Genomic DNA, 26,079 nt, shown 5'->3' on the forward strand with positions numbered 1-26,079 from the left:
AGAGAACGAATTTTAGTATTTTTTTTTTTTTATTATAGATAGTGAATGAATTATAAAATCTATTCATAGTGAGTCCATATGAATATGATAATGATTTATTTTTATAAGTTAAAATGTAAGAAGTTAAATTTGTAGTTTTATAAAATGTAGTAACACATTTATTTTGAACGGTTAAAATTGAAAAGGTGAGCATTGGATTAAAAGATAGCGGTAGCGAAAGACTAGACATACCATTGGGTTCTCTACTTCTCTGCAACACGGTGCACACTTCTGTATTACAGTACTAGAATAGTAGTGAAATTCAAATACTGAAGAAAAATCATAAACTGAGAGAAATCTTGATTGGTGAGGATTTTTATTTTTATTTTTTTATTTTCAACCAAACTGCTCCCATTGCATATTCTTTATGAATTAGGAATATATATATATATATATATTTTAAAACGGATTAATTTTTACAATAACTTTAATAGATAAGAGTTAAATAAGAATTCTTGTCAGCTTTAAAAAAAAACAAATTCTCTCCTTATTGCTTTTATTTCAAGCATTAATTATCAAAATAAATGATTTCACGCAACACATTAAATAAATATTATTAAATACATTAATTACATTTACGCAGAATAACAATACTTCTTAACGAGTGCGGCTGACGGTCTTTGTTGCTATCGGTTTTGAAACTTTGGCTATAGCTTTTTGTATCTTTGATGTGACTCACCGTTTTTTTATATAATAAAAAATTAAAATTGCACGGACCACGTGTGCAGCACCGTAGGTTTTTAGTGTTGCTATATGACACTGGAGAGGAGCCGAGTCCACCGTGTACAAAGCCCAGCACAATTCTCAGAGAAACGCAATTTAAGGTATCGAAGTGAGTAATTATACTCTCCTCACCATTCTTAAGTTACACCTGTCTGTATCAAGGTTCGTCTTCCCATTCTCTGTTACCAAATCTCCTAGGTTTTCTACTGTATATCAATTTCTTTCTCATTATTCATGTTAATTTTCTAGAAAATTATAATATCTGCAAGTACTATCTCTTGATTCTTTTTGATAATAGTTTTCTCTCGTTCAATCAATGATCTCTTTAGGGTTTTGTTCAACAAATGTCTGTTCATCATCATCATCATCATCATCATCATCACTAGTCCCTTTCACTGTGTTTATGATATAACAACAATGTTATCAATTATCGGCAGAGTTTAACTGTAATTGGAATTATAGTGCTAGTGGAAGTGTGTGTTGGTTAGGTATTTTTTTTTTTTTTCCTGAGAATGGTTTTGGTGAATTGAATAAATGGAGGTAAGATGATCAGAAGTGGAGATGTACGAGGACGGGCATACCCAATTGGAGTTGTAAGGAGAGGGTTTTGAGTGGTTACACTTTGTGTGAGAAGCACTTTTCAATGCAGAAGCTTTTGCAAGAGAAGAAGGAAGTTCCGGCCGGTGAAAGTGACGTAGATGACCGGAAAAGGAAGGATAATAACTCGGAATGTGACCAGAATCTGTTGACCGTGGCCGGGATGGAGGTTTTTGGTGGTGGAGTTCAGGGTTTGTTTGGGGAAGCTGAAGGCACAAATGGTGGTTCTGTTCTTGATGGCGAAGGAATTCCGGTCTCGTCCGGTGGGAATCGTAGCTTAGTTCCTGATGGTAATGCTGGTGAGGACAGATTGTGTGAAACTACAGATTGTGTAAATCCGGCATGGTTTAATGAAGTCAACAATTGGGGTGACAGTTCGAGTATGTATGGTGGAACTGAAGGTACGTTTCTTAATGAGGAAGGAATTTGGGATTTGTTTGGTGAAAACCCAGACGAAAATTGCGGCCCAGATCTTCAGGGTGGAGTAATTCAGGTTCAGTCAGGTGAAATCTGTGGCAGTCAAGAGCACGATCCGGACCTTGGTGGAGGAGCAGTTCAAGGCAAGTCAAGTGAAGCAGGGAATGCAAACAGAGGTTCAAGTCTTGATGTAGAAGGAGCTCATGGCTGGCCTGGTGGTGGAGATGACAATGTGCGTCAGAAGGGAGAAATTCAGGGCATGCTTGTTGAGGTTTCCGGAGTGAATTTTGCTACAGGTGATGTTGTTGGGAAAAAGAAGCCTGGGAGAGGTAGGCCGAAGGGCTCAAAGAATAAGAAGAAAAATGAGAAAATGTTGCCTGAAGTTGCTGGCAGCAATCATGTTGGTGATGGGATTGATTGCAGAGGGAATTGTGCTAAAGATGAGGTTGTTGGGCAGAAAAAAGATGGGCGAGGCAGGCGAAAGGGTTCAACAAGTAAGAAGAAAATTCTTGCAGCTGCAGAAAATGAGACAATGTTGCCTGAAGTTGCTGGCAGCAATCATGTTGGTGATGGGATTGATTGCAGAGGGAATTGTGCTAAAGATGAGGTTGTTGGGCAGAAAAAAGATGGGCGAGGCAGGCGAAAGGGTTCAACAAGTAAGAAGAAAATTCTTGCAGCTGCAGAAAATGAGACAATGTTGCCTGAAGTTGCTGGCAGCAATCATGTTGTTGGGCAGAAAAGAGATGGGCGAGGCAGGCAAAAGGGTTCAACAAGTAAGAAGAAAATTCTTGCGGCTGCAGAAAATGAGACAATGTTGCCTGAAGTTGCTGGCAGCAATCATGTTGGTGATGGGATTGATTGCAGAGGGAATTGTGCTAAAGATGAGGTTGTTGGGCAGAAAAGAGATGGGCGAGGCAGGCCAAAGGGTTCAACAAGTAAGAAGAAAATTCTTGCAGCTGCAGAAAATGAGACAATGTTGCCTGAAGTTACTGGCAGCAATCATGTTGGTGATGGGATTGATTGCAGAGGGAATTGTGCTAAAGATGAAGTTGTTGGGCAGAAAAAAGATGGGCGAGGCAGGCCAAAGGGTTCAACAAGTAAGAAAAAAATTCTTGCAGCTGCAGAAAGGAAAATTCTTGCAGCTGCAGAAAATGAGACAATGTTGCTTGAAGTTGCTGTCACCAATTATGCTGGTAACAGGATTGTTTTCAGAGGGAACTGCGCAAAAGATGAGGTTATAGGGTGGAAGAAGGATGGGCGAGGTAGGCCAAAGGGTTCAAAAAATAAGAAAAAAATTCTTTTGGCTGAAGAAAATGAGAGAATGTCATTAGAAGTTGCTGGCAACAATTATGTTGGTGATAAGATTATCAAGGAGAAAGACGGAAGCAGCTGGCCTAAGGGTTTAAACAATAAGATGCTAACTCATGATGGTAAAGAAGATGACCATGTGGATTCCAATGTAAAAAATGTTGATGGTGACAATAATGTAATTAAGAAGCGCAAGGTTGGCCAACCCAAGGGTTCAACAAAGAGAAAGAGGCTAATTCTTGCTGCTAATGAGACTGGCGAAGTTGGCTGGGGAAATGATAGTGGACATGAGAATGCAAATTCCCAGGTTTTGAAGAATGAGACGCCAATTCTTGCAGGAAAAGAATACCAGAGTCAGGATAGTGGAGTTGCACACAAAAATGATGCTAAAGATGAGAATGTATCTCAGGTTCCACAGAGTGAAAAACAAATTCTTGCTGCCAGTGAGGAGCAGACTGGGGCCAGTGGTTTTGCCCATGGAAATCATGGTGGAGATAAGAATGTACTACAGGGTTCAAAGACTGAAAATCTAACTCTTGCTACTAAAGATGATCAGAGTCATGCCAGTGAAGCTGGATGTAAAAAACGTTATGGATATACGAATGTAGCTAGGAAACAGAAACGGAAGCGTGGCCGACCGAAGGGCTCAAAGAAGAAGCCGCGGTTAATTATTGCCGGTGAAATCCTGAGTTGTTCCAACAAAGTAGTGAAAAGCTTGGTAATGAATAAGGATGCAGGACGATTATTAGCTCAATCCAACAGTGTTCAGAAAAGGCCTAGAGGAAGGCCAAGGAAGTATGTCGATGAACGTTGCAAATCCATGTGCATTGGGGAGGAATGCTTCACTGCAAAACTAAAAGCAAATGGAATGGTGAATTCAAGATTATCAGTGAGTTATTCCAAATTCATTCTACTTTTATTGGTGATACATTAGTCGGGCAAGCTTGTTAACATTTACTTTGTGCTGAAGGTTGAAAAATTTAGAGGTCAAAAGACTGATACAAAGTACATATTGATTTTGGCACAAACTCAGATATTTTGGCACAAACTGATTTTTTATGATGTTCAGCAAGATAGTTCTTTTGAGTTTCGACTCGATTGTAGAACATCATCTTAGCATTTCATAAAAACTTAGGGCATGTTTGGTTCAATTCCTTGACAAAGGTTTTCAAGAACTCTTGAAACAGTTTCCAAAGAGTTAAAAAGAAGTCGTCTCTAAAATTGGATCCTTTTTGGTTTTTATATTCAGATAACCAAACAAAATTTTGATTTGTTTTATGCTTTTTGGTCTCTGAGAACAGAATATTCTTCTTAAAATACGGAAACAAAAAGACCTATATTATCATTTAGTATTATCTTCCAGAGGACGCTTTGATTATTGCTGCTGATCAAATGGAATCAGTCATTTGCAGCTGCATGAGCTTGCAAGTTATGACTAGATACTATAGAGCAGCCCATATGGGGCTTCAACCAGAAACATTCCCAATAATATGTGTTCCACATCAAGTGTGGAAACTGAATCCCAATGCTAAAATAATGTTACTTCTCAGATTCTTCTTAGAGGACCAAAAAAAGAAAAAAGAAAAAATAGTTTTTTTTTTTTTTCCCTTCATAAATAATAAAAAACAGTTTAGGAAATTAAGTATTATCCCCTCATCCACATGAGAAGCAATTGGCGAAAGCATCATTTGATTGTCTCTGTGAAAATATGGTGTCTAAATGTATGTATTCTTTAATTTTGAGCTGCAAATTTCCTTTCATTCTGATGGGATTTCTACTATAGGATGCTACCAGTTTGAAAAAAGAGCAGGGGAGGTTGATGTGTCACCAATGCTTGAAGGTTGACAAGATTGGTATCATCTTTTGTTCAAATTGCAAAAGGAAACGCTATTGCTACGAGTGCATCGCAAAGTGGTAATGAGAACTCAGAAAGCCCTTTTATTAATCAAATATTCAAATTGTGATTACAATACCCAGACTTCCAAACTCCATCAAATATGTGATCTATAAACTATGAAAAACAATGTTACTTCTTACAATTTATATAATTATATTTCTTCAGCTTTAACAAGTTAATGGCGATAAAATATCTAATTCAACGTGATTTACAAATTTATAGGGTCAGATACCTTACAGACTGAGTAAAATACTTCTTACTATTTTATGTTGCGAATTTGACATGTTTTTTTTATAAAGGTAAAGACTGTATACTGAATGACTTAAAAGCTTTTTGTACAAAATTATCTTGTTGCTTTATATTGATATTGTGAAATGGTTTTTTTTTTTTTTTTTCCTTTTCTAATGGTTGTAGATGTATTTCATAATAAATGAAATAGGTACCCAGAAAGAACAAAAGATGAAGTTGAGAATGCATGTCCATTTTGTCGAGGTTACTGCAATTGCAAAGCTTGTCTTCAAGCAGAAGTGGTTGTAAAGGTATGTGCCCTTATTTTTTATATTGTAGTTTCTTTTCATAAATATTTACCTATATTATTTATAGCAGTTTGCATAAGCGTAAAAAATAATTAGTTGTAATAGACCTGTCATACAGAAGCAGATGATAACATCAGATTGCAAAGGTCGCTCTATTTGCTGCACAGGACTCTGCCTGTCCTCAGGCATATTTTAGGGGAGCAGAGGTCTGAGCTAGATGTGGAGGCGAGCATACATGGTAACTTGATTTTGATACATCACTAGGGTGGAGGTTTTACTTTCTTTACTAGATATATGGTCTAGAATTCCGATATGTTTCTTCCGTTTGTTTGATAGGTATGCAATTGACAGAAGAGGATATAGCAAAATCTACACTTGATATAGATGATCGCGTGTACTGGTATGATATCATGCTTCTAATGATCGGATTGAGACATCAGTTATTTGTAAATTGTAATTTCTTTATTGTAGTTTCCTTAATTTGTTTATTATTATGTATTTGGTAGTGAAGTAAAACAATTTAAAGATTCACATTGGAGATTCTTATTTATTTGTTAGTTAGAAGTTAAACGAAGCGGCAGAGGACTCTGTAATCTAAACTCCCAAGTGTTGTTGATGTTTCATTTATCGTTACAGTTCGAAATGATTTCAAAAGATAAACTTTATAAATTTCAAGTTTTAAGTTATGTATTATCATAATAGCAATTGATCAAATGAGTGGTGCTTAGGACCAAGGTATGGAAAAGAATAGAAATTCAAAAGGGCCTTCCTGTTACTGGAAGAGTTTAAAGTTTTAGGAGGAACAGCTGTTTTATACTATTTCATCATTCATTATAGATGCCTCGCAGAACGGGTGACCATATGTTGGATTGAAAACATGGATTTTGTTACAGGAACAGCTGTTTTTTAGTATTTATCTTATGTGTGGAATGTGTATATGATATATAATTAATATCAAATAACATGTCATTAAGTTGATCTGGGTTGGCCGTTTATTTCCTGAGGTCATCTCTCACCTGAAAACTGCTCTGGTTTTAAATTCTGGCCCATCCAAATGGGTGATGCATAATCCCACCCTAGGTAAATGTGTACCTATTCATGGGCACTTTGGTGTGTGTGCTTGCAGACCTGCATGCATTAATATGTCATTTTTATTGTTATGACCCTACCTTGTGTTCCTAGTCTAGAGTAGCCTTTCCATGAATCCAACCATATATCCCAGTCTATCAACTTTAGAAACTTTTAGCAATGCGCAGTGCAATTTTAGCGAGAACATGGGAGTAAAATATTATTAACTTGCATTAAATTTTATCAAGTGTGGTTACTTAATATGTAATAATTTAAATTAAAAAACTTCATGATTTATTAATGATGCATGCACTTCTGGTGTTTGATTTCTTATGGTGATGGAGCTCCATTGTGAATTTGTGATATTTTAATATTTGCAATGCAATTTAAAGAATGACCTGACGTGTTCTGCTGTATCCTCTCTGATGTGTCTACAATTGATATGCTCTGATACCAATTGAGAAGTCTAGAACTATAACCCGAGGCTCTGATGTGACAGTAAAGCAAGACCTCTAAAGGAGGGAGTAAAAAGATCTTATCCAGTTTTCACTAACAATATATATATATATATATATATTTTATAAGTAACAGTAACTTATTTTTAAACTCTGACAATTATATTTTAAAAGCAGCAATATGAATCAGTTAAATATAGAGAACAAGAATGAATAAAACCATGCAGCCACCCTAATGGGAATGATTACGGGATCAAACCCTATAACCCCTAGTTACCTCTTTAACATAGACTGATCCACCACTCTCCACTCGAGTCTTTAGGTACGTAGTCCGCTTGACAATAGATTTGCTCCTGGTGCCATAGTTGTTGAAGGCTCAAGGCGCACCAAGGTGTCAAAGGCCTTTTGGAACCTAGGCACAAGGTGCAATATAAGGCGTGAGCCTGATCGAAATGAGGCGCTTGTGATAATGCATATTAATTATAAGTATAATAGAGAATAATTAAACTATGCAACACAAACTTATCAAAGACCAAAATAAGAAATTTTGTTAACATATCAATTCAATGGATTAGCCAAATAAACATACATATATCTTTCTATTTACATATGAATTCCTTAAAATCATGATACATTTGGAACAATTCAAGCTATGCAACACAAATAAGAAAAAAAAAATCTCTAAAATGGGATTTTTGATGTATCAACTGAGAGGATTAGGAACTTTTACCCAAAAAAAAACTAAGAGGACTAGGTATATTAATGCTCATAAATCCTTTCATATGCATATGCATTAACCAAATTAAATGTGATTACAAATCTGAAACAATTAAAAAGTATAATAGTGCAAACTTTAGACACATGTTATCTTAAATATTTAGAAAATTACAATTTAGCCATAAATGCAATTAATATAAGTAGTGAACCATAAAATTTATAAAATTTATCAAATATTTCAGAACGTTGAACAACATGATCCATTAAATATGATCGTAGAACATTTTAATTTAATAGTCGTTAAATAATAAATAATATGAATAGATAATTAAAAAATAAAAAAGTTGCGCTTTTCTGTGGCCTGGTGCCTACTTAAAGTGTGAGCCTGAGGGCTTTAGTGAGTCTGATTGAAGGAGCTTGACGTGTACTAGGTTGAGGCGCTCTGGCTGAGCCTTGACGAGCCTGGGCATTTTTGGAGCCTAGGCGCGACTTTTAACAACTAAGCCTTATGCGATCCACTTCTCTACTCTGTGATATGCTCTCCAGTGACTAGTTGATAAAAGTGGGGTTAGTTTCACTCTTCTTTGAAGCTTGAAAGTTTCACTCTTTGTGAGCCTGAGGACTTTATGTGAGTCTGATTGAAGGAGCCTGACGTGTACGAGGTTGAGGCGCACTGGCTGAGCCTTGACGAGCCGGGGCATTTTTGGAGCCTAGGCGCGACTTTAACAATTGTGCCTTATGCGATCCACTTCTCTACTCTGTGATATGCTCTCCAGTGACTAGTCGATAAAAGTGGGGTTAGTTTCACTCTTCTTTGAAGTTTGAAAGTCAAAGATCCGTCCAAGTTGCGTGTTCGTTTTGTAGACACTTCATATTGAGTTCTCCATGTAGCACAAGGATTATGATATTCAACACCCCGAATATTAACTCACCAGTTATTGCATGATCTAGATGATGAAAAATAAAATATGGTCTCTAAAAGTATATGATCTCTCAATAATGTGCGTAGAGATCTCCGTGTATATGTATGTACTTATTTATTAATTATTAATTATTGTCACAAATGGAAACTATAACTTTTCGAATTCTGATTAAGAAAAGTTTTGAAATGCTGTTCATGCATAGATCGATCGATGGAGCTATCAATTGACAGCTATTGGATAGGGCTTGATTGATTGACACATCAATCAACACCCTCAATGTCTTAAACTTTTGTTTCAGGCTCAACTTTGATTGATTGACCTTTCAATCGAGGATGCTCTCTGGACTTCACTCAATCGATCAACCCATCGACTGAGACCTGTTGGTTTTTGTGAACACTTTCTTATTTAAATATATTTATTCTAGAAACAACTTCATGCATGCAAAACATATTTTTTCATGAATCAAATAGGGTATGCATTGTGCCTTAAAATGAGAATGCATGATTATGAGCCTGAATTGGTGAGTTTGATTCAAAATAGTCCAATTTTCATATTAAGATACTACAAATTTATGTATCATAACATTTTTTTTTTATAAGGCTTTACTTTCTGGATTTGGACAGCCTTGAACTTAATGTGCCAGTATACCACTCGTCTGGCTGAGTTTAAGCCTCTGCTGGTGTGAGAAAGCTTAGACGTCATGGCAATAGATCAAGCGTAAGGTCTTCCTTTTGGAAATGCAAAAGTGAATTTGAAAAAGCTGTCAGCCAAAATTATGACCACATGTCTGGCATTTTAGTGAGAAATTTTCATGAAAGCAGTTTATTTATTTATTTATTTTCCTAGTTGGTACTCACACACACATGCCTCTACTGAGGCTCGAACCCCTGACCTTTCTTTGAGAAGTAGGGGCTTCGTACCGCTAGGCCACTGGCCTGTTGGTAAAGCAGTTTATTTAATAAATACTGAATGGCATTTTCTTACACTAATATGCACCAGTGCTCTTTTATTGGGAGTAGAAGATTGTTGATTGGCAGTAAATATTTCTCACTGTTTAATTTGCTCTCATTCTGCTCTGATGGCAGTTGTTGTCGTTGTCTATGCTCTCTTCTTTCTCTTTATTTTTTGGTTCCTCACTTTCCACATCTAATATCAAGGTTTTTTTTAAAAAAAAAAAAAATTATTCTGCAAGTTCCTGAGATTTCAGATTGTCATTAGGTATCTTTTCGTGCATCTTCCTTGGGTTGATTTGCCATAGATTTTTTTTTTTATTAAGATTCTGCAGGTAATATATGTACTTTTTAAACTTTTAATTAGTGATGACACATCTGTAACCTGCACAAGTTCTTATCAACAGTGACAACTGCAATACGTCCATTGTCAATTTCCATAGAAGCTGCCCAAATCAAGATTGTTCTTATGATCTATGTCTCAAATGTTGTCGAGAACTCAGAAAAGGTTTCCATCCTGGAGGTAATGAAGTGGAATCTTGTCTCAAACAGTTTGTTGAAGGGCAAGGTACAGACTTGAAGGGCCAGTTTTTTGAACATCAAGGGAGATATGGTTGGAAGAGCCAAGGGCCCCTTCCAGAAAATGATTGTTTTGCTGGTATATCTTGCAACTTTCCTGATTGGCAAGCAAAGATGGATGGCAGCATCCCATGTCCTCCAAAAGCGTGTGGAGGTTGTGGTTCTGGGATATTAGCACTTAGATGCATCTTTGAAGCTAATTGGGTCGACAAACTAATTAAAAGTGCGGAGGACATTATTATCAATTATCACTCCCCTGATATTGATTTTTCCCAGGGATGTGCTTTTTGCGTTCCTATCAGTTCTGTTGGAGGTGATGGGAAAGATCTCTCTGGAGTAAGGCGGGCAGCTTTTAGGGTAAACAGTCATGATAATTTCCTTCACTGCCCGAATACTGTTGACATGGAAGACAGTGGGTTTGAGCATTTTCAAGTGCACTGGATGAGGGGTGAACCTGTTATAGTTAGAAATGTGCTTGCAAAGTCATCTGGTCTTAGTTGGGAACCAATGGTCATGTGGAGGGCTTTCAGAAGTGCGAGAAGAAAACTGAAAGAGGAGACTTTTTGTGTTAAGGCTATTGACTGTCTGGATTGGTGCGAGGTACACATTTGATTTATGTGATTGCATTAATTTTTCATTCTTCTATGCTCGTAGATATATTTTTCTTCATATGATTCCTGGTACATTCACAAGTTACCAACGTGCTTTTTACGTTGTGTCTCAGTGGAGACCTGTTCAACTGAATTATGTGTATTCAAAACGCATCTTACACAGTTAACTGTATATAAAATATTAGTTGGTTTTTGATAAGAGTAGTTTAGCTGATCCATAGACTATGGCTGATAAAACTTATCCATCTATTAAAACAGAAACTTTTGCCTCGCACTACTTAAATTTCTTATGGCTGCTTTAGCAGGTATGCAACTAACAAGTTATTGGTTCAATAATTAACTTCAGCATCTTTGAAGCTGTTTTCATCAAGTCTATTATTATATTGAGCGTTAAATAAATGTTGTGTTTGAGAATTAGTTGAAGAACTACTTCAGGATAGTGTGCATGTGTGTGAAAAACGAGTCTATGAATAAATTGGAGAGTATAAGGTCTCTGTGTAGTTTTCCCGAAGCTGAACCATCTAATAATATTATTGCATTTAGCCGGTAACTTGAGCAGTATACTTTTTCAGGCTGGCAGTTTGAACTAAGCATATGCCTTCTGTTTCTTATGCAGGTTGAAATTAATATTAACCAGTTCTTCAGGGGGTACCTAGAGGGTCGTAGTCATCAGAATGGTTGGCCAGAGATGTTGAAGCTGAAGGATTGGCCACCGACAAATTCATTTGAAGAATGTTTGCCAAGGCATGGTGCTGAATTTATATCTATGCTTCCCTACAGTGATTATACCCATCCAAAAACTGGTCTTTTAAATCTTGCTACAAAGCTTCCTGCTAGTGCTTTAAAGCCAGACTTGGGCCCCAAAACATACATTGCTTATGGGACTTCAGAAGAGCTTGGTCAAGGTGATTCAGTAACAAAACTGCATTGTGACATTTCTGATGCGGTATGTATTTGTTCTGAAAAGCTTGCTCCTTTGATTTTTCTTGCTGTAGTTCTGTTTACTAATAGTCTCCTTCCTGCTTCTCAAATCATATCTTTCCTCTGAGCCTTAGCCTTCAACATGTTCAACTTTATGATGCAGAATTAGTCATAAGTTATTGAACTAAGATGCACTTGTATTTTACTGATTAAATATTAGATGGTATGAGGTACTTCCCTTGCATTTAGTTGCTTTTGGAGATTCTTATGACTTAACTACCTTCATCTGAATTGAATGCATTGGTGGGGATGGTGTTTTAACAACTTTGAGAGCGTCAGGGTTTTGACACAAACTTCATTGTTGTTTCATCCCTTCTGTTTGTTCTGTGAATCTTTTATCTGAAGCATATCCAATCATGTAATAGTCCTAGAGATTGAGACTTCACTACCTTCCTCTGAAGTGAATGTAGTGTCAGGTTTGTGTTTCAACAACTTTTCGTAAATCTCAGGGTTATGGTTGCTCTGTAAATATTAGGCCCAACTATATGCAGTCTGCAGTCTAAGATCACGCCCTTATCTCTCATGATTTGAAATCAATATGTGAATCATGCGAACAAGCTAAGGTTCTGATGATTATGAATTTATGATATTATTCTAGGTTATGATTTTTTTTGAAAACTTAATTGTTTTCAATTTTCAAAATTGCTATGAACTTCTTCTTCACTTCAGTAGCCTCGTATCCATACTGCCTCGACTCCAAACTCTATAATTTTGAACTAAGCAGGATACTTCCAAACTCTTTCTTATCAAAATCATTTCTCGTTCCCTTGTACAGCCATTGCTAGGCAGTTTTCGGTATGTGTTTTTTTGCAGTGTCAGTGTCTAGGGAGGTTAAGAGTGAATTAAGCGAATGCTTATAGATAGACAGACCAGGGCCGCCCTTTTATGTTGAGGTCCCAAGTCCGTCTTTGATCATGTTTGTTTTATCAGTTATTATTTTAACTTCCTATATAAAAAGTGTTAGTTTGACATCAATTTACCAGTGGCATTGGGTTCTCATTGCTTGAGTTTTGGTGAAATCATTCTAATAGTCATTACTGATATGTCAATATGGTTGGTGATATGTCCGTGGAGTGAAGGCATCCTTTTTGTGGTGGAATACCTTCGATTGAGGGGATGGAAATTTCCTTTCCCTTTCTTTTTTCTTGAAGTATTTTAAAATTTGAATAATTTTTCGTATTTATTTTGATAACATTGATTACTTTTGGGCTGTTAGAAACATTCTGTACTACTAAGATTTTTACAATGGCTGTTGACATACAAAGAGTATGTTTCCTTATTTTGTGGATCACTTCTGTTTTTAGCAGAAATTGTTTCTTGTAGAAATTGAGTTTGGTTGGATTTCATTAAAAACTTTTATCTCTTACTGCACATATTTCTCTACAAGTTTTAACTTTAGGACATAGTTTGTATTTCAGATTTTTGCCTCTCTCTCTCTCTCTCGTTTTTTTTTTTCTTTTTTTTTTTTTTTTGTGTGTGTGTTTTTGTGTATTTTTTTGAGTTTTATCTTTTGGGGGATGATATGAATGTCTTTTTATTGTATAAAGTTTAAGTTATCATATTCTTCGAATTCCAAAATGTGTTTAGGTTGATTTAATATCAATTCATTGATTTCTAAAGGTAGAAGAAGAAGAAGCAGCCAATTGGACATTCTGGCCTTGGATTGTAATGTACGTTGAGAAATGAAGGATTATAACCCTAGGCTTTGATCTGGACTGGCAAGCTCCACGATCTAGAGTTATTTATTATTATTATTATTATTATTATTTTTTTTTTTTGGGGGGGGGAGGAGGATAGGGACTAACAATTTTAATTAATATTTGAATTTTAACTAATTGGAATGACAATTTAAAATTAAACTAGAAAGCATATAAAACATTACCACGGGGCCTCTTATCCGAACAGCGAGTTACAGAGGACGTCAATAAGGCCATGAGAAGGAACATCTCTGAATGGTTGAGGCCCCTTAGCCACATCCTGAAAGATTTCCGCAACAATCTAAGGAGGCCTTGTGGATAGCTTGGTTCAGATATCAATCAATTCATCATCATAATAAAGTATATAAAATTACGTAAAGTGAACAATACTTATGATGACTCGATGATCACAAGGATTTACATGGAAACCCCAAGGGAAAAAACCATAGGATCTAGTTTAGGCAGATCAAATCCACTATGAGAAAGAGAATTACTACTGGGTTAATGGTTTTCCAAATCCTAGAAAACCCCTAGTTACTTCCTGACAGGTCATCTCTCCATTAATAGATGTGCTCCTGACCTGATCTGCTTCTCTACCAGCACATTGATGTCCATGACTAGTCAGGTCTGATGCATTGTTTGTTGTGTGTAACTTGAAGCTTTAGAAATTGTACGTTAAACACTGATGAACACTAACCATCTATATCCATGGATGATGAATGAAAGAATAGTCCATCAATTGGATTGCTAGGATGCACTCTATGCCACACAAAAATATGATGCTCAATATATGCTCTATGGTTTTTGTAGCCTCTGAGATTATAGGGTCTTACTTGTAGACCTTGGAGGCTGAAAAGTTTAGGTTTGAAAGAGTTCAAATCAGATTGGGAAACTACATTTTCTCAACTCTCGATTAGTCGACGAAAGTTTTGATTGGTCTCAACCCCAGTGTGTCTCGATTGAAGTCTTAGTTATATTAGGATTTGACTTTCTAAAACAATTTTATGCATTCAAATAGGCTGCTACTCAAATCATGCAATTTGAACCCTATCATGTTTAATAATATGAATGAAAGCATTTGAACCCTAAATGAGTGCACAATATTGAGAGTTGAATTTAGCTTTTTGTCCTTGTTAAAGCTTTGAATTATTTGATTCCGCCTTGGACAAAGGTAACACAATTAGCTTACTTAACTTTTAAGACATAAACAAAAACTAAAAATTAAAATTACAGACTCCATTTTGTATGAAATTTGCCAACCAAAGTCCTATTGACCTCACTTACTTTAATCACTTGAAACAATCATTTGTAATCATGGATGCCTGCAGATCTTTTTGACTTGTTCATTTTAAACTAATCTGCCAAGTATTTCAATGATGATCTGCTTTTCGTTCTTCCTTTTTCTTTTTCCTTTTTTCTTTTTAAATATCCTATTTTGAGGGGATGATGATTATGTCGTATTTAATCCCAGATAACCTTTTGCACCATTCTGAAATGTGTTTTTTTTTTTTTCTATCATTCTGTGTAAAACCTTTCATGTTTATGGACAATCCTTTAATCCTGTAAATGGCAACATAATGTGAATATCGGTTATCAATTTTGATTTAGAGAACTTCTCTTTCTGATATGTTTCCTAGATGGTTCTTCCCTTTTCTTTTTTTTTTTTTTTTTTTTTTTTGCAGTAAAATGTTGATTTATCTTTAGGCTATTTTCTCTACTACATTGGATCATGACCTCATATTATTTTATTATGACTGGTTAGGTAAATGTGCTGACACACACAACTGAGGTGAAGATTGCCTCATGGCAACGCAAAATCATTGAAGAATTGAGGAAGAATTACATAGCTGAAGATTTCCATGCTCAATGTGGTGGGACTAATAACACATCTGACACGTTTAAAAGAAAACGACCAAAACGAACTTGCAAAGTTAAATCCATGGGCAATAAGACTGCAAAACAAAAATATTTCTCTGTGAACAATCAACATGATACATTGACCACCTCCATTAATGGGAATTCATCTGTTAAGCCTGAATGCGTAAATGGGGAGATGACAGAACAGGTCGAGCAATCTGAATTCAAAATACTTTGCAGTGGCAAATTCAAGGATTCTGCTGAGAGGAAAGAAAATGCAAGAACCAATAGCCCTGCCACCGAACAATTATGTTATGCTCAAATGCATGAAACTAGAAATGCATTAGCTGAAAGGGATTCAGGCAATCAAGATCATGTTGAAGCTTCTACCATAACATTCGCGGATATGCTCATCAGCAGGAATGATTTACTGGATGAGCCTTTCTCTGGCAATTGCATAGTTAATGAAAAAGAATTGTGCTTACCAGATGACGTGGGTAACCGTCCTACAACTGAAAATTGCTCTTGTTCTCTTGGTCCTGATGCTGATAACGTAGCTGAAAGAGCATCACATAATCAAGCATCTGTGCAACCTTTATATAGAATAGTTACACATAAGCTTAACAATGGGAAAGATAACAAGGATGTGACTTCTTCAGTCAATAATTGGGTTGATGAATCAGATTCATGGAATTTAACTCTGAATGAGTTGGATGCTGGCCCTAACCATACTGCCAGATGTGGGGATGCTGCTGGGAGTAAATTTTTCTTACCAGATGAAATTGATGTAGGCCCTCACTGTCATTCTGCTGTAGAGTTCTCTTTTGCTCATGGGCTTAATCCTGCAAATGAAATAAGCGATAAAGATTCACATGATGAGAAACATTCTCAACCTTGTGGTGTACTTGGAATGAGTCCTATCAGTGGCAAAGATACTTTGGAGGCATGCAAAGAAAATGAAGTCAGTGGTTCAGAGTCAATCAAGGCAAATTCAGTTACAACTGGAGAATCTCTTCAAAACAATAATGATAGTTCAGAGGTTGTTCATGGTGGTGCCGTTTGGGACATTTTTCGTAGGCAGGATGTGCCTAAGTTAATGGAATACTTGCAGAAGCACTGGAAAGAATTTCACCACATCAACAATGCTCCTGTAGAATCTGTGGGTACTGCTTCATATCAATGCTCGATGATATTAGTGTAACTTGAATTTCTGACTTGGTTTACTGTACCTGTTTTAGGTTATCCATCCTATTCATGACCAGACCTTTTATCTGAATGAGAAGCATAAAGAACAGCTGAAGGAGGAGTTTGGTAAGAACTGTTTTTCACTTAATTATTAAATACAAGTACTTGCATATTAATTTGTGGCAGTATTTTCTCCCAGATGTCGAACCTTGGACATTTGAGCAATACCTTGGTGAGGCTGTGTTCATACCAGCAGGATGCCCACATCAAGTGAGAAATAGACAGGTGAAGTTCTCCCCCGCTCAGATATGTCTAGTATTAACAAGGTTGTTGCTTTTAAGTTGCTAGGTGGAAATTTATTTCATGTAATCTTCTTCTCGCAATGTAGTTGATTGATTCATCGTTTTACTTGCATGAATGTGCTACACCTAATTGAATGGGCTTGCAGCTTATGTTGCTGGATTAGGTTTTATGAAATGATTTTGGGTCTATTAAGGTAGTGCGTGGGATTTAAATAAGTTCATCGTGTCTTATGTGGTGTTAAAATGTAAAGATGCATTACCGTGAATGGGTCCATTAAGTAAAATGGGAAACATTACCACAACTGGTTGTAAGTGGATCAATTCCATATTGTCTTGTTGGTGAACGAAAATATACTTACCTGTTTTTTGTTCTGATGAATCTATTCAGTTAATTTTCTAGTTTGGTTGGCTTTCATACTACATGTGATCACTGTAATCACTGTTCATGGCATTGTGCATGATCATAGTTTCCTTCAAGGATATTGTCTCGAAAAATTCTGCCTTTGTATTTGGAGCTAATTCGCACTTCAATTCTCTGACTATAATGTTATTGATTCAGTCTGTTCTTAATCTGTAGTCTCTGTGATTACTGATTCCCTGTTTTATGTGAAGTCTCTGACAAAATTTCTTTAAGGATTCTGGCTTAGTCAGTTTAATCTTCATTTGGGCTGTTAAATACAATATTCTTACTTCTTTATTCTTTTGGGTAAATGGGCGGGACTGTAATTCAATGGACTCCCTTTTGGATTTTGTGGATAGCTTAAAGCTTGAGTGTCGTCTTGGGCGGCTGTTGTCTTCTTTGGGAGCGCTCCCCTTTTGAGTGCCTTTTATAAAATCTTACTTATCAAAAAAAAAAAAAATCTTCATGTTTTAGTGCTCTAAATTCTCAAGAACCAAAAGAATTTAGTTTCTGAACTTACCTGTAATCTGAAGTCTGGACAATTGAACTTTGAGCTTTGTCCATTTGAATTAGTTATATAAGCTCATGCTGACAAGCTTGCGAATGACGATGAGTCTTAGAGCAGTCACTTTGTGCAAATATCCCGTACTGCGTATGTGGGACGTGCTCTTCAGGAGAATTCACCCAATGAGTGATTGCCTAGTCCAAAATTTCTTTCAACCTTATGATTATTAGTACCGCCTGGAAATTGCTGCTGGGCAAGGTTTTTGTTCTTTTAGGAACTTTCAAGTTGCATTCTCTGGTTCCTTTTTATGAATACCTAAGTTCACCTTTTTGCTTGAACCCTTTTATCAGTCGTAGTGCTTTTAAAAATACGATTGGGTAATATGTTGATCTTAGTTTCCTCTTATTGTGACGTCTTTCTGTTTGTTTTCTTTCGACAGAAATTATATTTATTTTTCTTTCCTTCAGGCATTAAATAAACCTGCCATTTTTTTCATCCCTTTCTACATGATGGCTGCCCTTTTTCTATCCAATGGCCCATTTGCGATGGTTTTATATGGTTACTTCGAATTTATTTTGCATTTTTATGCTCATTTGGGACTAACACTCCATTTGTTTCGATTGTAAAATATTTTCTGGATTTTTTTGTTTTTCACTATTTTCTGCTGTTTGGTTATATACTATAATTGGTAGAATATATTCCTTTAAAAAGCCAAAAACAAATTATGGATCCAATATCAATGATCAGTAGTGCATTGCCCTCTTGCTGCGTTGCTTAAATCGGCCAGAAAATGGACGATTTATCTTATGCTTAATGGGACAAAATCATGTCTCTTTGTTAACATTACTAACCTCACCTCAATGCCTATCCCTTTAACTCTAAATTAGTATGTGATTTAAGGTCTCCGGCCAACTCCACTTTGTATAGCCATGACTGGAGGGAGAGATACAAGAGTAGGCAATTCCTTCTAAAAAAATTAATTTGGAGAAGTGCTCTAAGATTTTAGCCAACCACCAGAAAATAAGATTAAAAGAAGTTTTTCACATCTGAATTATTTTCATGCCAAATTGTTCTATCAAGGAAAATACTTTAGGTTGAAACCAACGGAGCATAAACTTGAGTCAAAGATCTCATTCTCCCTTGTTTAGCAGTCTGCTATCTGGATAGGATGTCATTTAGCTGAAAGACTAACCATTGTTCTTAATCATTTGCATCAGTGTTAATTTTGTTTCTATTGCATCTTGTACCCATTTCACGTGGCAAGGTTTTAGTTGTTTCTTAAAGAAATTATGTGTTTCTTTTAATGTAAACTTATTATTTTGAAGTCTAGATCATGGAGAGCCAGCCAACCACTCAAGCTCAAGCCAAACGATAGACCTAACAAGATGAAGGGGGCCTTGGGAGCCCTTTTGAGGATGAAGTCAGTCTAGCTTTAGGGGAATCTATTACTGAAACTTACTTTACAGTTTTTACTAATTAATAATTTAAGTCTATGATTTGTTGTTTTTATTTTCTTGGGGATGAATTGTTATCTGAAATTTTAAATTTTTGTACCGAGCTTCATACCATCTGTCCCTTAAGTTTTACTTTTGTATTGAGTTCTATGCTGAACATGGAAAATTTCTTTTCCATAGCAGTATAACTTAACAAGGCCCTCTATATTTGTTTCCATATTGGTCCTAGTAACTTTTATTTTATTTATATTTATTTCATTCATTCTTCCTCTCCTCTTTGATATATTGATTTATTGTTTTACTGTTAATTTTCAGTCTTGTATTAAAGTGGCCCTTGACTTTGTATCCCCTGACAACATTCAAGAATGCTTTCGGCTGACAGAGGAGTTCCGTTTGCTTCCAAAAACTCATAGATCCAAGGAAGATATATTGGAGGTACATGCTATTTGGATCACTTCCTTTCAGCAATTATCACCTGCATCCCAAGTATTTGTATTCATGATGCATCGCGGATCATTTATTGTTAAAGCGTAGAAGCAGATGTGTTGGTCATCTATTTGTGTCTTTTTCTTAATTAAGCATGCCATGAAGAAGTAATGGTGGTTTGACTAAATTTTTATCAATGTTATTTACCATCTCATTATCCATGTATCATCATTGTGTCCAACTTCCAGCATGCAATGCGATGTATGACATATCAATTGATATTCTTATATAAATTGAGAGAATAAATCTGTGGATATCTTTTTAAATTATCTGTAGCTTGTAATGGATATTTTCCACATTGTTACCTAATAATCTGTTAGCACATCCTTATAATCTTAAGATATATGAACGGTGATGAATGTGACCTTTGTATATTGGATATTCTACCATTATGTAAATTTTCATTTCTATTTGAATGGTGTACAACATTAGCATGTTTGCCTATGAAACCCATCTTAGGCATTAGTTTTAGAAAGATTGGTTTTTGCAGTGTGGGAGTAGGCGGCTTTCAGGCCAAATCCTTTTCTCTGTTTTACTTGGACATATTACATCTCTGTCCCCTGCATCAAAGTGAAATATACATATATACATATATATATTGTTATGGATTTTGGTCTCAAATTCTATTGTAATTAGGTTTCTATTTTAGAGTCGTATTTTATATGGTAATTTCTTGTTAGGCAAGTCTTGGGCTACAAGGAGTTGTAATCCTTGTCCAACAATAAATTGGGTTTTGGACTCTACAAATAAATACCTAGGTTGTGGGTTGAGACTTGTGAGATTGAGAGAGATGTAATCTCATGAGGGAGTTGATGGGTAGAGGTAGGTTGTGGGTTGGCGGAGTAGGGAAAACACCGGGGGTCATTGGTAGTGTGGAGATAGGGTCGTGGTGAAAAGACATGTACACGATGTTGGTACTATGTTGTTGTAATTTCTCTACGAATCATAGTGGAATCTCTTTTCATCCGTGGATGTAGGCCAGTTTTGGCCAAACCACGTTATATCTTGTGTTTGAATGTGATTGCTTTGTTGGCTTTCATTGGATGTCGATGTTTGCGCACTTCCACTGTCCCCAACATATATATATATATATATATATATGTATATATATAATTAAAGTAGCTGATACAAGAATCCTACCATGTTGTTTAGATTTGACTAATCACATTGAAATGACTCGGGTTGAAAGGATTAAAGGGCAACAACCAAAAGTCACATCATATACTTCTAGCAATTCTACTACTCTTATTACGAGCCAGTGTAAAAGTGCATGCATTTTAGGTGTCACGACCCGCCCCAACCCATGTAGATATTGTCTGCTTGCACGCTTTCCGTGCTCACGATTTTCAAATCGCGTCTACACATGGGAGATGTCCACACATATAAGTGCCTTCAAACCTCTCCCCCCAAGCGATGTGGGACTTCATAATCACCCTCTCTTGGGACCCATCATCCTCGCTGGCGTGACCTTCATGGGCTTGTGCATGCTCCCCCCATTTCCGGCTAGGGATTGGGTCTGATACCATCTGCCATGACCTATCCCAACCAGTTGGGAGATGTCCGCACAGTCTCGCCAAACCACTCCCCCAAGGCGATGTGGGACGTCACAGTAGGAGACTGATTCCTTTCTCTCTATATTTTCTCTCCTGAGCCCTTCCACTTAAGATCTGGTGTACCCTATTTCTGCCTTCAGTTTGCTAATCTTTTCTACAGTCGAGCCAATTCAAGCCTTTATGAATCTTGGACCCAGAATGTTACTACTCATGAATTGGTTTGCTGTTTTCAAATTTTGAAGTGCATGTTATAATTCCAGGACATCTGGATAGGCATTTTCCCTGAATAAGTAAACAAGCAATTAGTTTTAAAAAAAATGGTAAATACTAAAACAGAATTTTTCATCTTTTTTTTTCTTTCCTTTTCACAGTCAAGTGAAAAATGTTGCCAGGTAGCCTTTTTCCAGATATGGTACAATGAATTGAAGTTCTGTCGGTTCAAAGTTTGAGGCCCACTGGAGTAACCAAGGGGGCAGGGAGGAGGCAACTCTCTCCCCACTCTCCATCTTCCGAAGTATTTGGTTACCTGCCATATGGATTGAGCATCATCTTGTCAATTTGTCATCACATGCATATCATATAGTAACCACTTATATTTTTTGGTTATCAGCAAGACATGTTAAGAGTTGCACTTAATAAATTAGGCTTCACTAACAGTCAGTTGATAAGATGGATTTCACCATATGATCATTGTAACTTAGTAAAAAAAAATTCTAAATGGTCGTAAATTAGGAAGCACGGATACTTCTACAAGAGCGACGTACCCCTATTGTGTCCCCGTCTTGGATACCGATACTTCTTGGATATTTGCAGATATGTGTTCGATACTTCCTAAAAGTATCCATAATTTTAAATATATATATTTTTATTTCTAACACATATCTGATATTTCTGAGATACTTTGACCATGATGCTTCTTAGATACTTCACAACACATTTTTAACAAGTTTTGAATATTAAAATGTAAGTTTTCCAAAAATAACATCATAGTATAATTGTTTAGGAAAGTTCAAATTTTATTTAAAAAAATGTATTGAATTTTATATCATGATTTAGTACAAAATTTATCAATGCAAAATATGTATATAATTCTTAACTCTTATTTTTTTGGTTAAATCATAATTTTTTATAAAGAAATGTTAATAACAATATATATAACATAAATAAATATTATTTAAATTTATCCATGGATGCATATATATTGATTTTTATACATATCTAAGTTTATATATATATATATATATATATATATATATATATATTATATTGTCGTTATCTTGCATTGTATCCTATTCTTTAAGAATTTACCATATCGTCATATACTTGTCATATTGTCTGTATCCATGTTTCATAGGTGAAGGTTTATTTAGTAATGCCTGGGGATATTTGTTCTATGTGTTGTGAAACGAACTCCTATGTTATATATAATTACTTCTTTATTTAGAACATATTAAATTATTAATGATTTCATTTAGATTCATAATATTATAAAAAACTAACCAAAAATAATTTTTTTGTATATATAAAAATATAATTTATTTATTTTTATTGTCGTATCTTACCTTACCCTTATCCTATTTTTTTGAGATTCGTCATATCCGTATCCGTATCCTTGCTTCCTAGGTCGTAAACAGTTGAATTTGTAAAATTTGAATAGCTGGAATCATTTTATCAACCTTATTTTATATGGAATTGAACCTTGAAATTAAATATTGAATTTGTGGATCTTTGCCATCTTTGTGTAGGTTAAAAAGATCAGTATTCTTGTGGAATGAAGTTATTGGTTGATAAAAATCAAAGCTATTCCTGCTGATATTTGAAACTCTCACATGTATGCTGAGCAAGAAGTTTTTTTTATTACCAATGGGGACCTAGCAACTTGTGGGTCATTGCTTAAAAAAAAAATGAGAAGAAGAAGTAATGCCACTTTATGCAAAAATAATGTTGAAGATTAGTTTATCTCTGGTCTTTCCCTCCTATCATCCCCGCCTACTAGCGTGGCGGGATTAACCCTCGTAATGTGGGAGCTAGCAGACCACGTTGAGCTTGATTTATTACTTTTGGTAAGTGATTATATATTTTATGCATAATAATGAATTTAGAAGTTACCAAAAAAATTTAATGAATTAAAAAGTTCCTTTTATGAGACTCATATCTAGAAGTTCGTTCATTTTAACACCTTAACTGGGAGATGATACTTGAGTGAGAAAAAGTTAGTAATCGAATAGCATTTGTGAAAAAAGTAGTTGCTTCTCTTTTCTTTTTCCTTTTTTTTTTTTAATCCTATAATAGAATGATTTAGGGGAAAAAAAAAAATCATATAATAGGATGTGGGTTAGCGTATGCTATGATCATATAGCCACTTTATGCAAAAATAAACAAGTAATAGTAATAAGGTTCTCCAGTCTTCCCCTCTGATCATCCTGGCGTAGGCAGGACTAACACTTTTAAAAGGGATCTAGCGGGCCATTGAGCTTAATTTATGGTTTTTGTATGTGACTTGTATATGCACAATAATAAATAAAAAAATGCCTTCTATGAGTCTTGTATTCAGAAGTAAAATCGTTTTGACTTGTTAACTGAGAGATGGTACTTTACTTGAGAAGATCATGTGATCGGATTAGCATTAGTGATATTGGTAATTACTTGTTTATAACGTTCAACCCCTCTTTGCCCAAAAGGAAAAAGAAAAACAAATTCTTGGTCCTGCTGCTGGTTTGAGCTTCAGCACAATCTGCTTGATCTTTTGTGCCTATGCACAAGATCAACTTGCCATACAACCAATGTGCTTGATTATTTGGCATAAAAATGTACCTCCAGTCTTATTAAAAATGTCTGTCAGTTTGAGAAACCACACCCGCCTTAGAAGAAACTTAGAAATTTCGCAGTTGGGAACAGTTATTTTTAGTTGCTTGCCATTCTAGTTCCATCCTAGATGCTACTGCAGTTGAAGTCTCACTGAACTCGCTTGCAATGCTTATTGCAGGATGTTGAACGCGTATATTCATGTGTCAAATATTGATTTTCATTATATGTATACTATTGAACATCATATTCATAGTTGTATCAAATATTGTTGACTATGTTAGGCTGCATGGAATTGGAGATTTTTTTTTTTTTTTCTCCAATTCCAAGGCTCCAATTTCTTTCTCTCTCTCTTCCCCCCCCCCTCTCCCTCCCCTCTGGATTTATCTTCCAATTCCTTTAAAACAATGTTGCAGAAGAGCGTATAGAGCATCTTTGGTAAAAAGAAGTGCACTTCAATTTACATAATGAATCATAGTGTAAATGTGTTATTCCTATAGATGTTTCTAACGCTCAGATTCTGTTTATAGGTGAAAAAGATGGCACTATATGCTTCAAGTGTTGCTGTCAGTGAAGCAGAAAATCTGTTGTTAAAACTCGAGTAAGATTTCTGTTTACGTCAAGCTTACTTTACTCTTGCTAGAAGCCTAGAACTCATAATTTCTATTGGACAGTAAAATGTCCATATTTTTGAATGTCAATATAATTGGTAGCCGTCTCCTCAAGTGGTTCAAAGTATGTGATCGCCTGCAAGCAAAAAGCTATGCTTTCTGATGGCATTTTCTACCACACTTGGTTACAGGATTCGAATTATTATTATGAAAATAGCTCTACTAAGTAAAGAATTCTGATGGCTCTCAGGTCTTCATGTAATAAGAAGAAAACAACATAAAGCCACTTTGAGCTTTTCTATCACATTACCTTACAAATTAAATAAACATGAGAATACTTCAAGGGAAAGAAATGGTATTTGAAGTGGCAACGTTTGGCAACAGATAATAAAAACCGTTCAAAAACTCAACTTTCTATTTTAGAATAACATTTGGGAGTTTCTGTGCAACATTTTTGCTTCAGCTCATGTAGAATATTCGAAAATCGTCTATTCGCAAAGAAGTTTAGCGTTGATCCTTATCTTTATCTTCCTTGTAACAGTTCTAATTCACATTCTTGCAGTAGTTCAAACCGAGACGGACAAGACACAAATCCTCCGTTGTAACTGAAGGCTCTCATGAGCAAAAGCACAAAAGGTTAAGGAGAACAGTTGGCGCGACTACTACTTTTTCTGAAACATTATGTATATAAATGTCGGTCGGTATCAGCAATTTTTACTATGATGCTCTGTATTATATAAAATGGTTTCAGTTGTAGTGTAGTTTGCATTTCAGTAAGCATCCAACTAGTGTGTGTGTCGTGTGTGTGTGTGTGTGTGTGTTTGATCTTTTCCTTGGTGTTCTTACTCGTGCATGTTCAATGTCTAAAAGAAATGCTGTAAATAAGGAGTTCCCAAATCACATGCTTAAGAGTCTAATTCCAATCTGATTATACTGTTAATCATTAACAGCTATTTAGAAAGGTTTGTCTAGCAGATAATTCTGTTTGTGTAGAGCGTAGTTGGTAAAAGTTATTATACCCATATATATGTATAATAATAATATTTTCGTTTGTCTACAGAGTTCAAAACCTAACGACCAATACTTGTATTTTTAGTTAAATCATATGATATGTTGTGAGTGCTTTATGTATCAGCCGTCGTGAAAAATATTTTCACTTTATTGATTATTTAAAAAGATATTTCATTCCCTAAATTTTAAATTATGTGCAATTTTATAACATAACCAATATTTGTCCCCAACTATTTTCTCTCCTCGATAAGTTAACATTTATTCTCATAATATGAACTTAGTATAATCTAATACAGTATGTCTAGGATTTTTAAATTTTTTTGTGAAAATGGAAAATATGAAATTCTTGTATCTTTTTATAGTTCTTCCCGTAATCTCAATTTTTTTTTTAATTATTATTTTTTTTATGGGT

At 35.5% G+C, this 26,079-nt stretch overlaps 1 protein-coding gene across 3 annotated transcripts; it reads left to right on the forward strand.

Moving 5' to 3' along the window:
- Positions 1-814: 814 nt before the first annotated feature.
- LOC132271608 (uncharacterized) lies at positions 815-25,433 on the forward strand. 3 transcript variants are annotated; one of them, XM_059773046.1, is made up of 14 exons: positions 815-924; positions 1,092-3,973; positions 4,868-4,998; positions 5,421-5,520; positions 5,623-5,755; positions 5,854-5,917; positions 10,038-10,809; positions 11,437-11,766; positions 15,261-16,514; positions 16,594-16,666; positions 16,740-16,825; positions 19,517-19,636; positions 24,576-24,646; positions 25,198-25,433. In XM_059773046.1, the coding sequence occupies exons 2-14, from the start codon at positions 1,406-1,408 to the stop codon at positions 25,259-25,261; spliced, it is 5,766 nt and encodes a 1,921-aa protein (XP_059629029.1). In that variant the 5' UTR covers positions 815-924; positions 1,092-1,405; the 3' UTR covers positions 25,262-25,433. The 3 variants fall into 3 exon arrangements, 2 of the variants coding, with proteins under 2 accessions (XP_059629029.1, XP_059629030.1); XM_059773047.1 differs by having other exon boundaries at positions 815-3,973; positions 25,219-25,433; XR_009469747.1 differs by lacking the exons at positions 19,517-19,636; positions 24,576-24,646; positions 25,198-25,433 and having other exon boundaries at positions 815-3,973; positions 15,261-16,518.
- The last annotated feature ends 646 nt before the right edge of the window (positions 25,434-26,079 follow it).

This window comes from Cornus florida, unplaced genomic scaffold (assembly GCF_030987335.1).
Source record: "Cornus florida cultivar Cherokee Brave unplaced genomic scaffold, ASM3098733v1 CherokeeBrave_3.0.0_Hap2_Chr08, whole genome shotgun sequence".
Lineage (NCBI taxonomy): Eukaryota > Viridiplantae > Streptophyta > Magnoliopsida > Cornales > Cornaceae > Cornus > Cornus florida.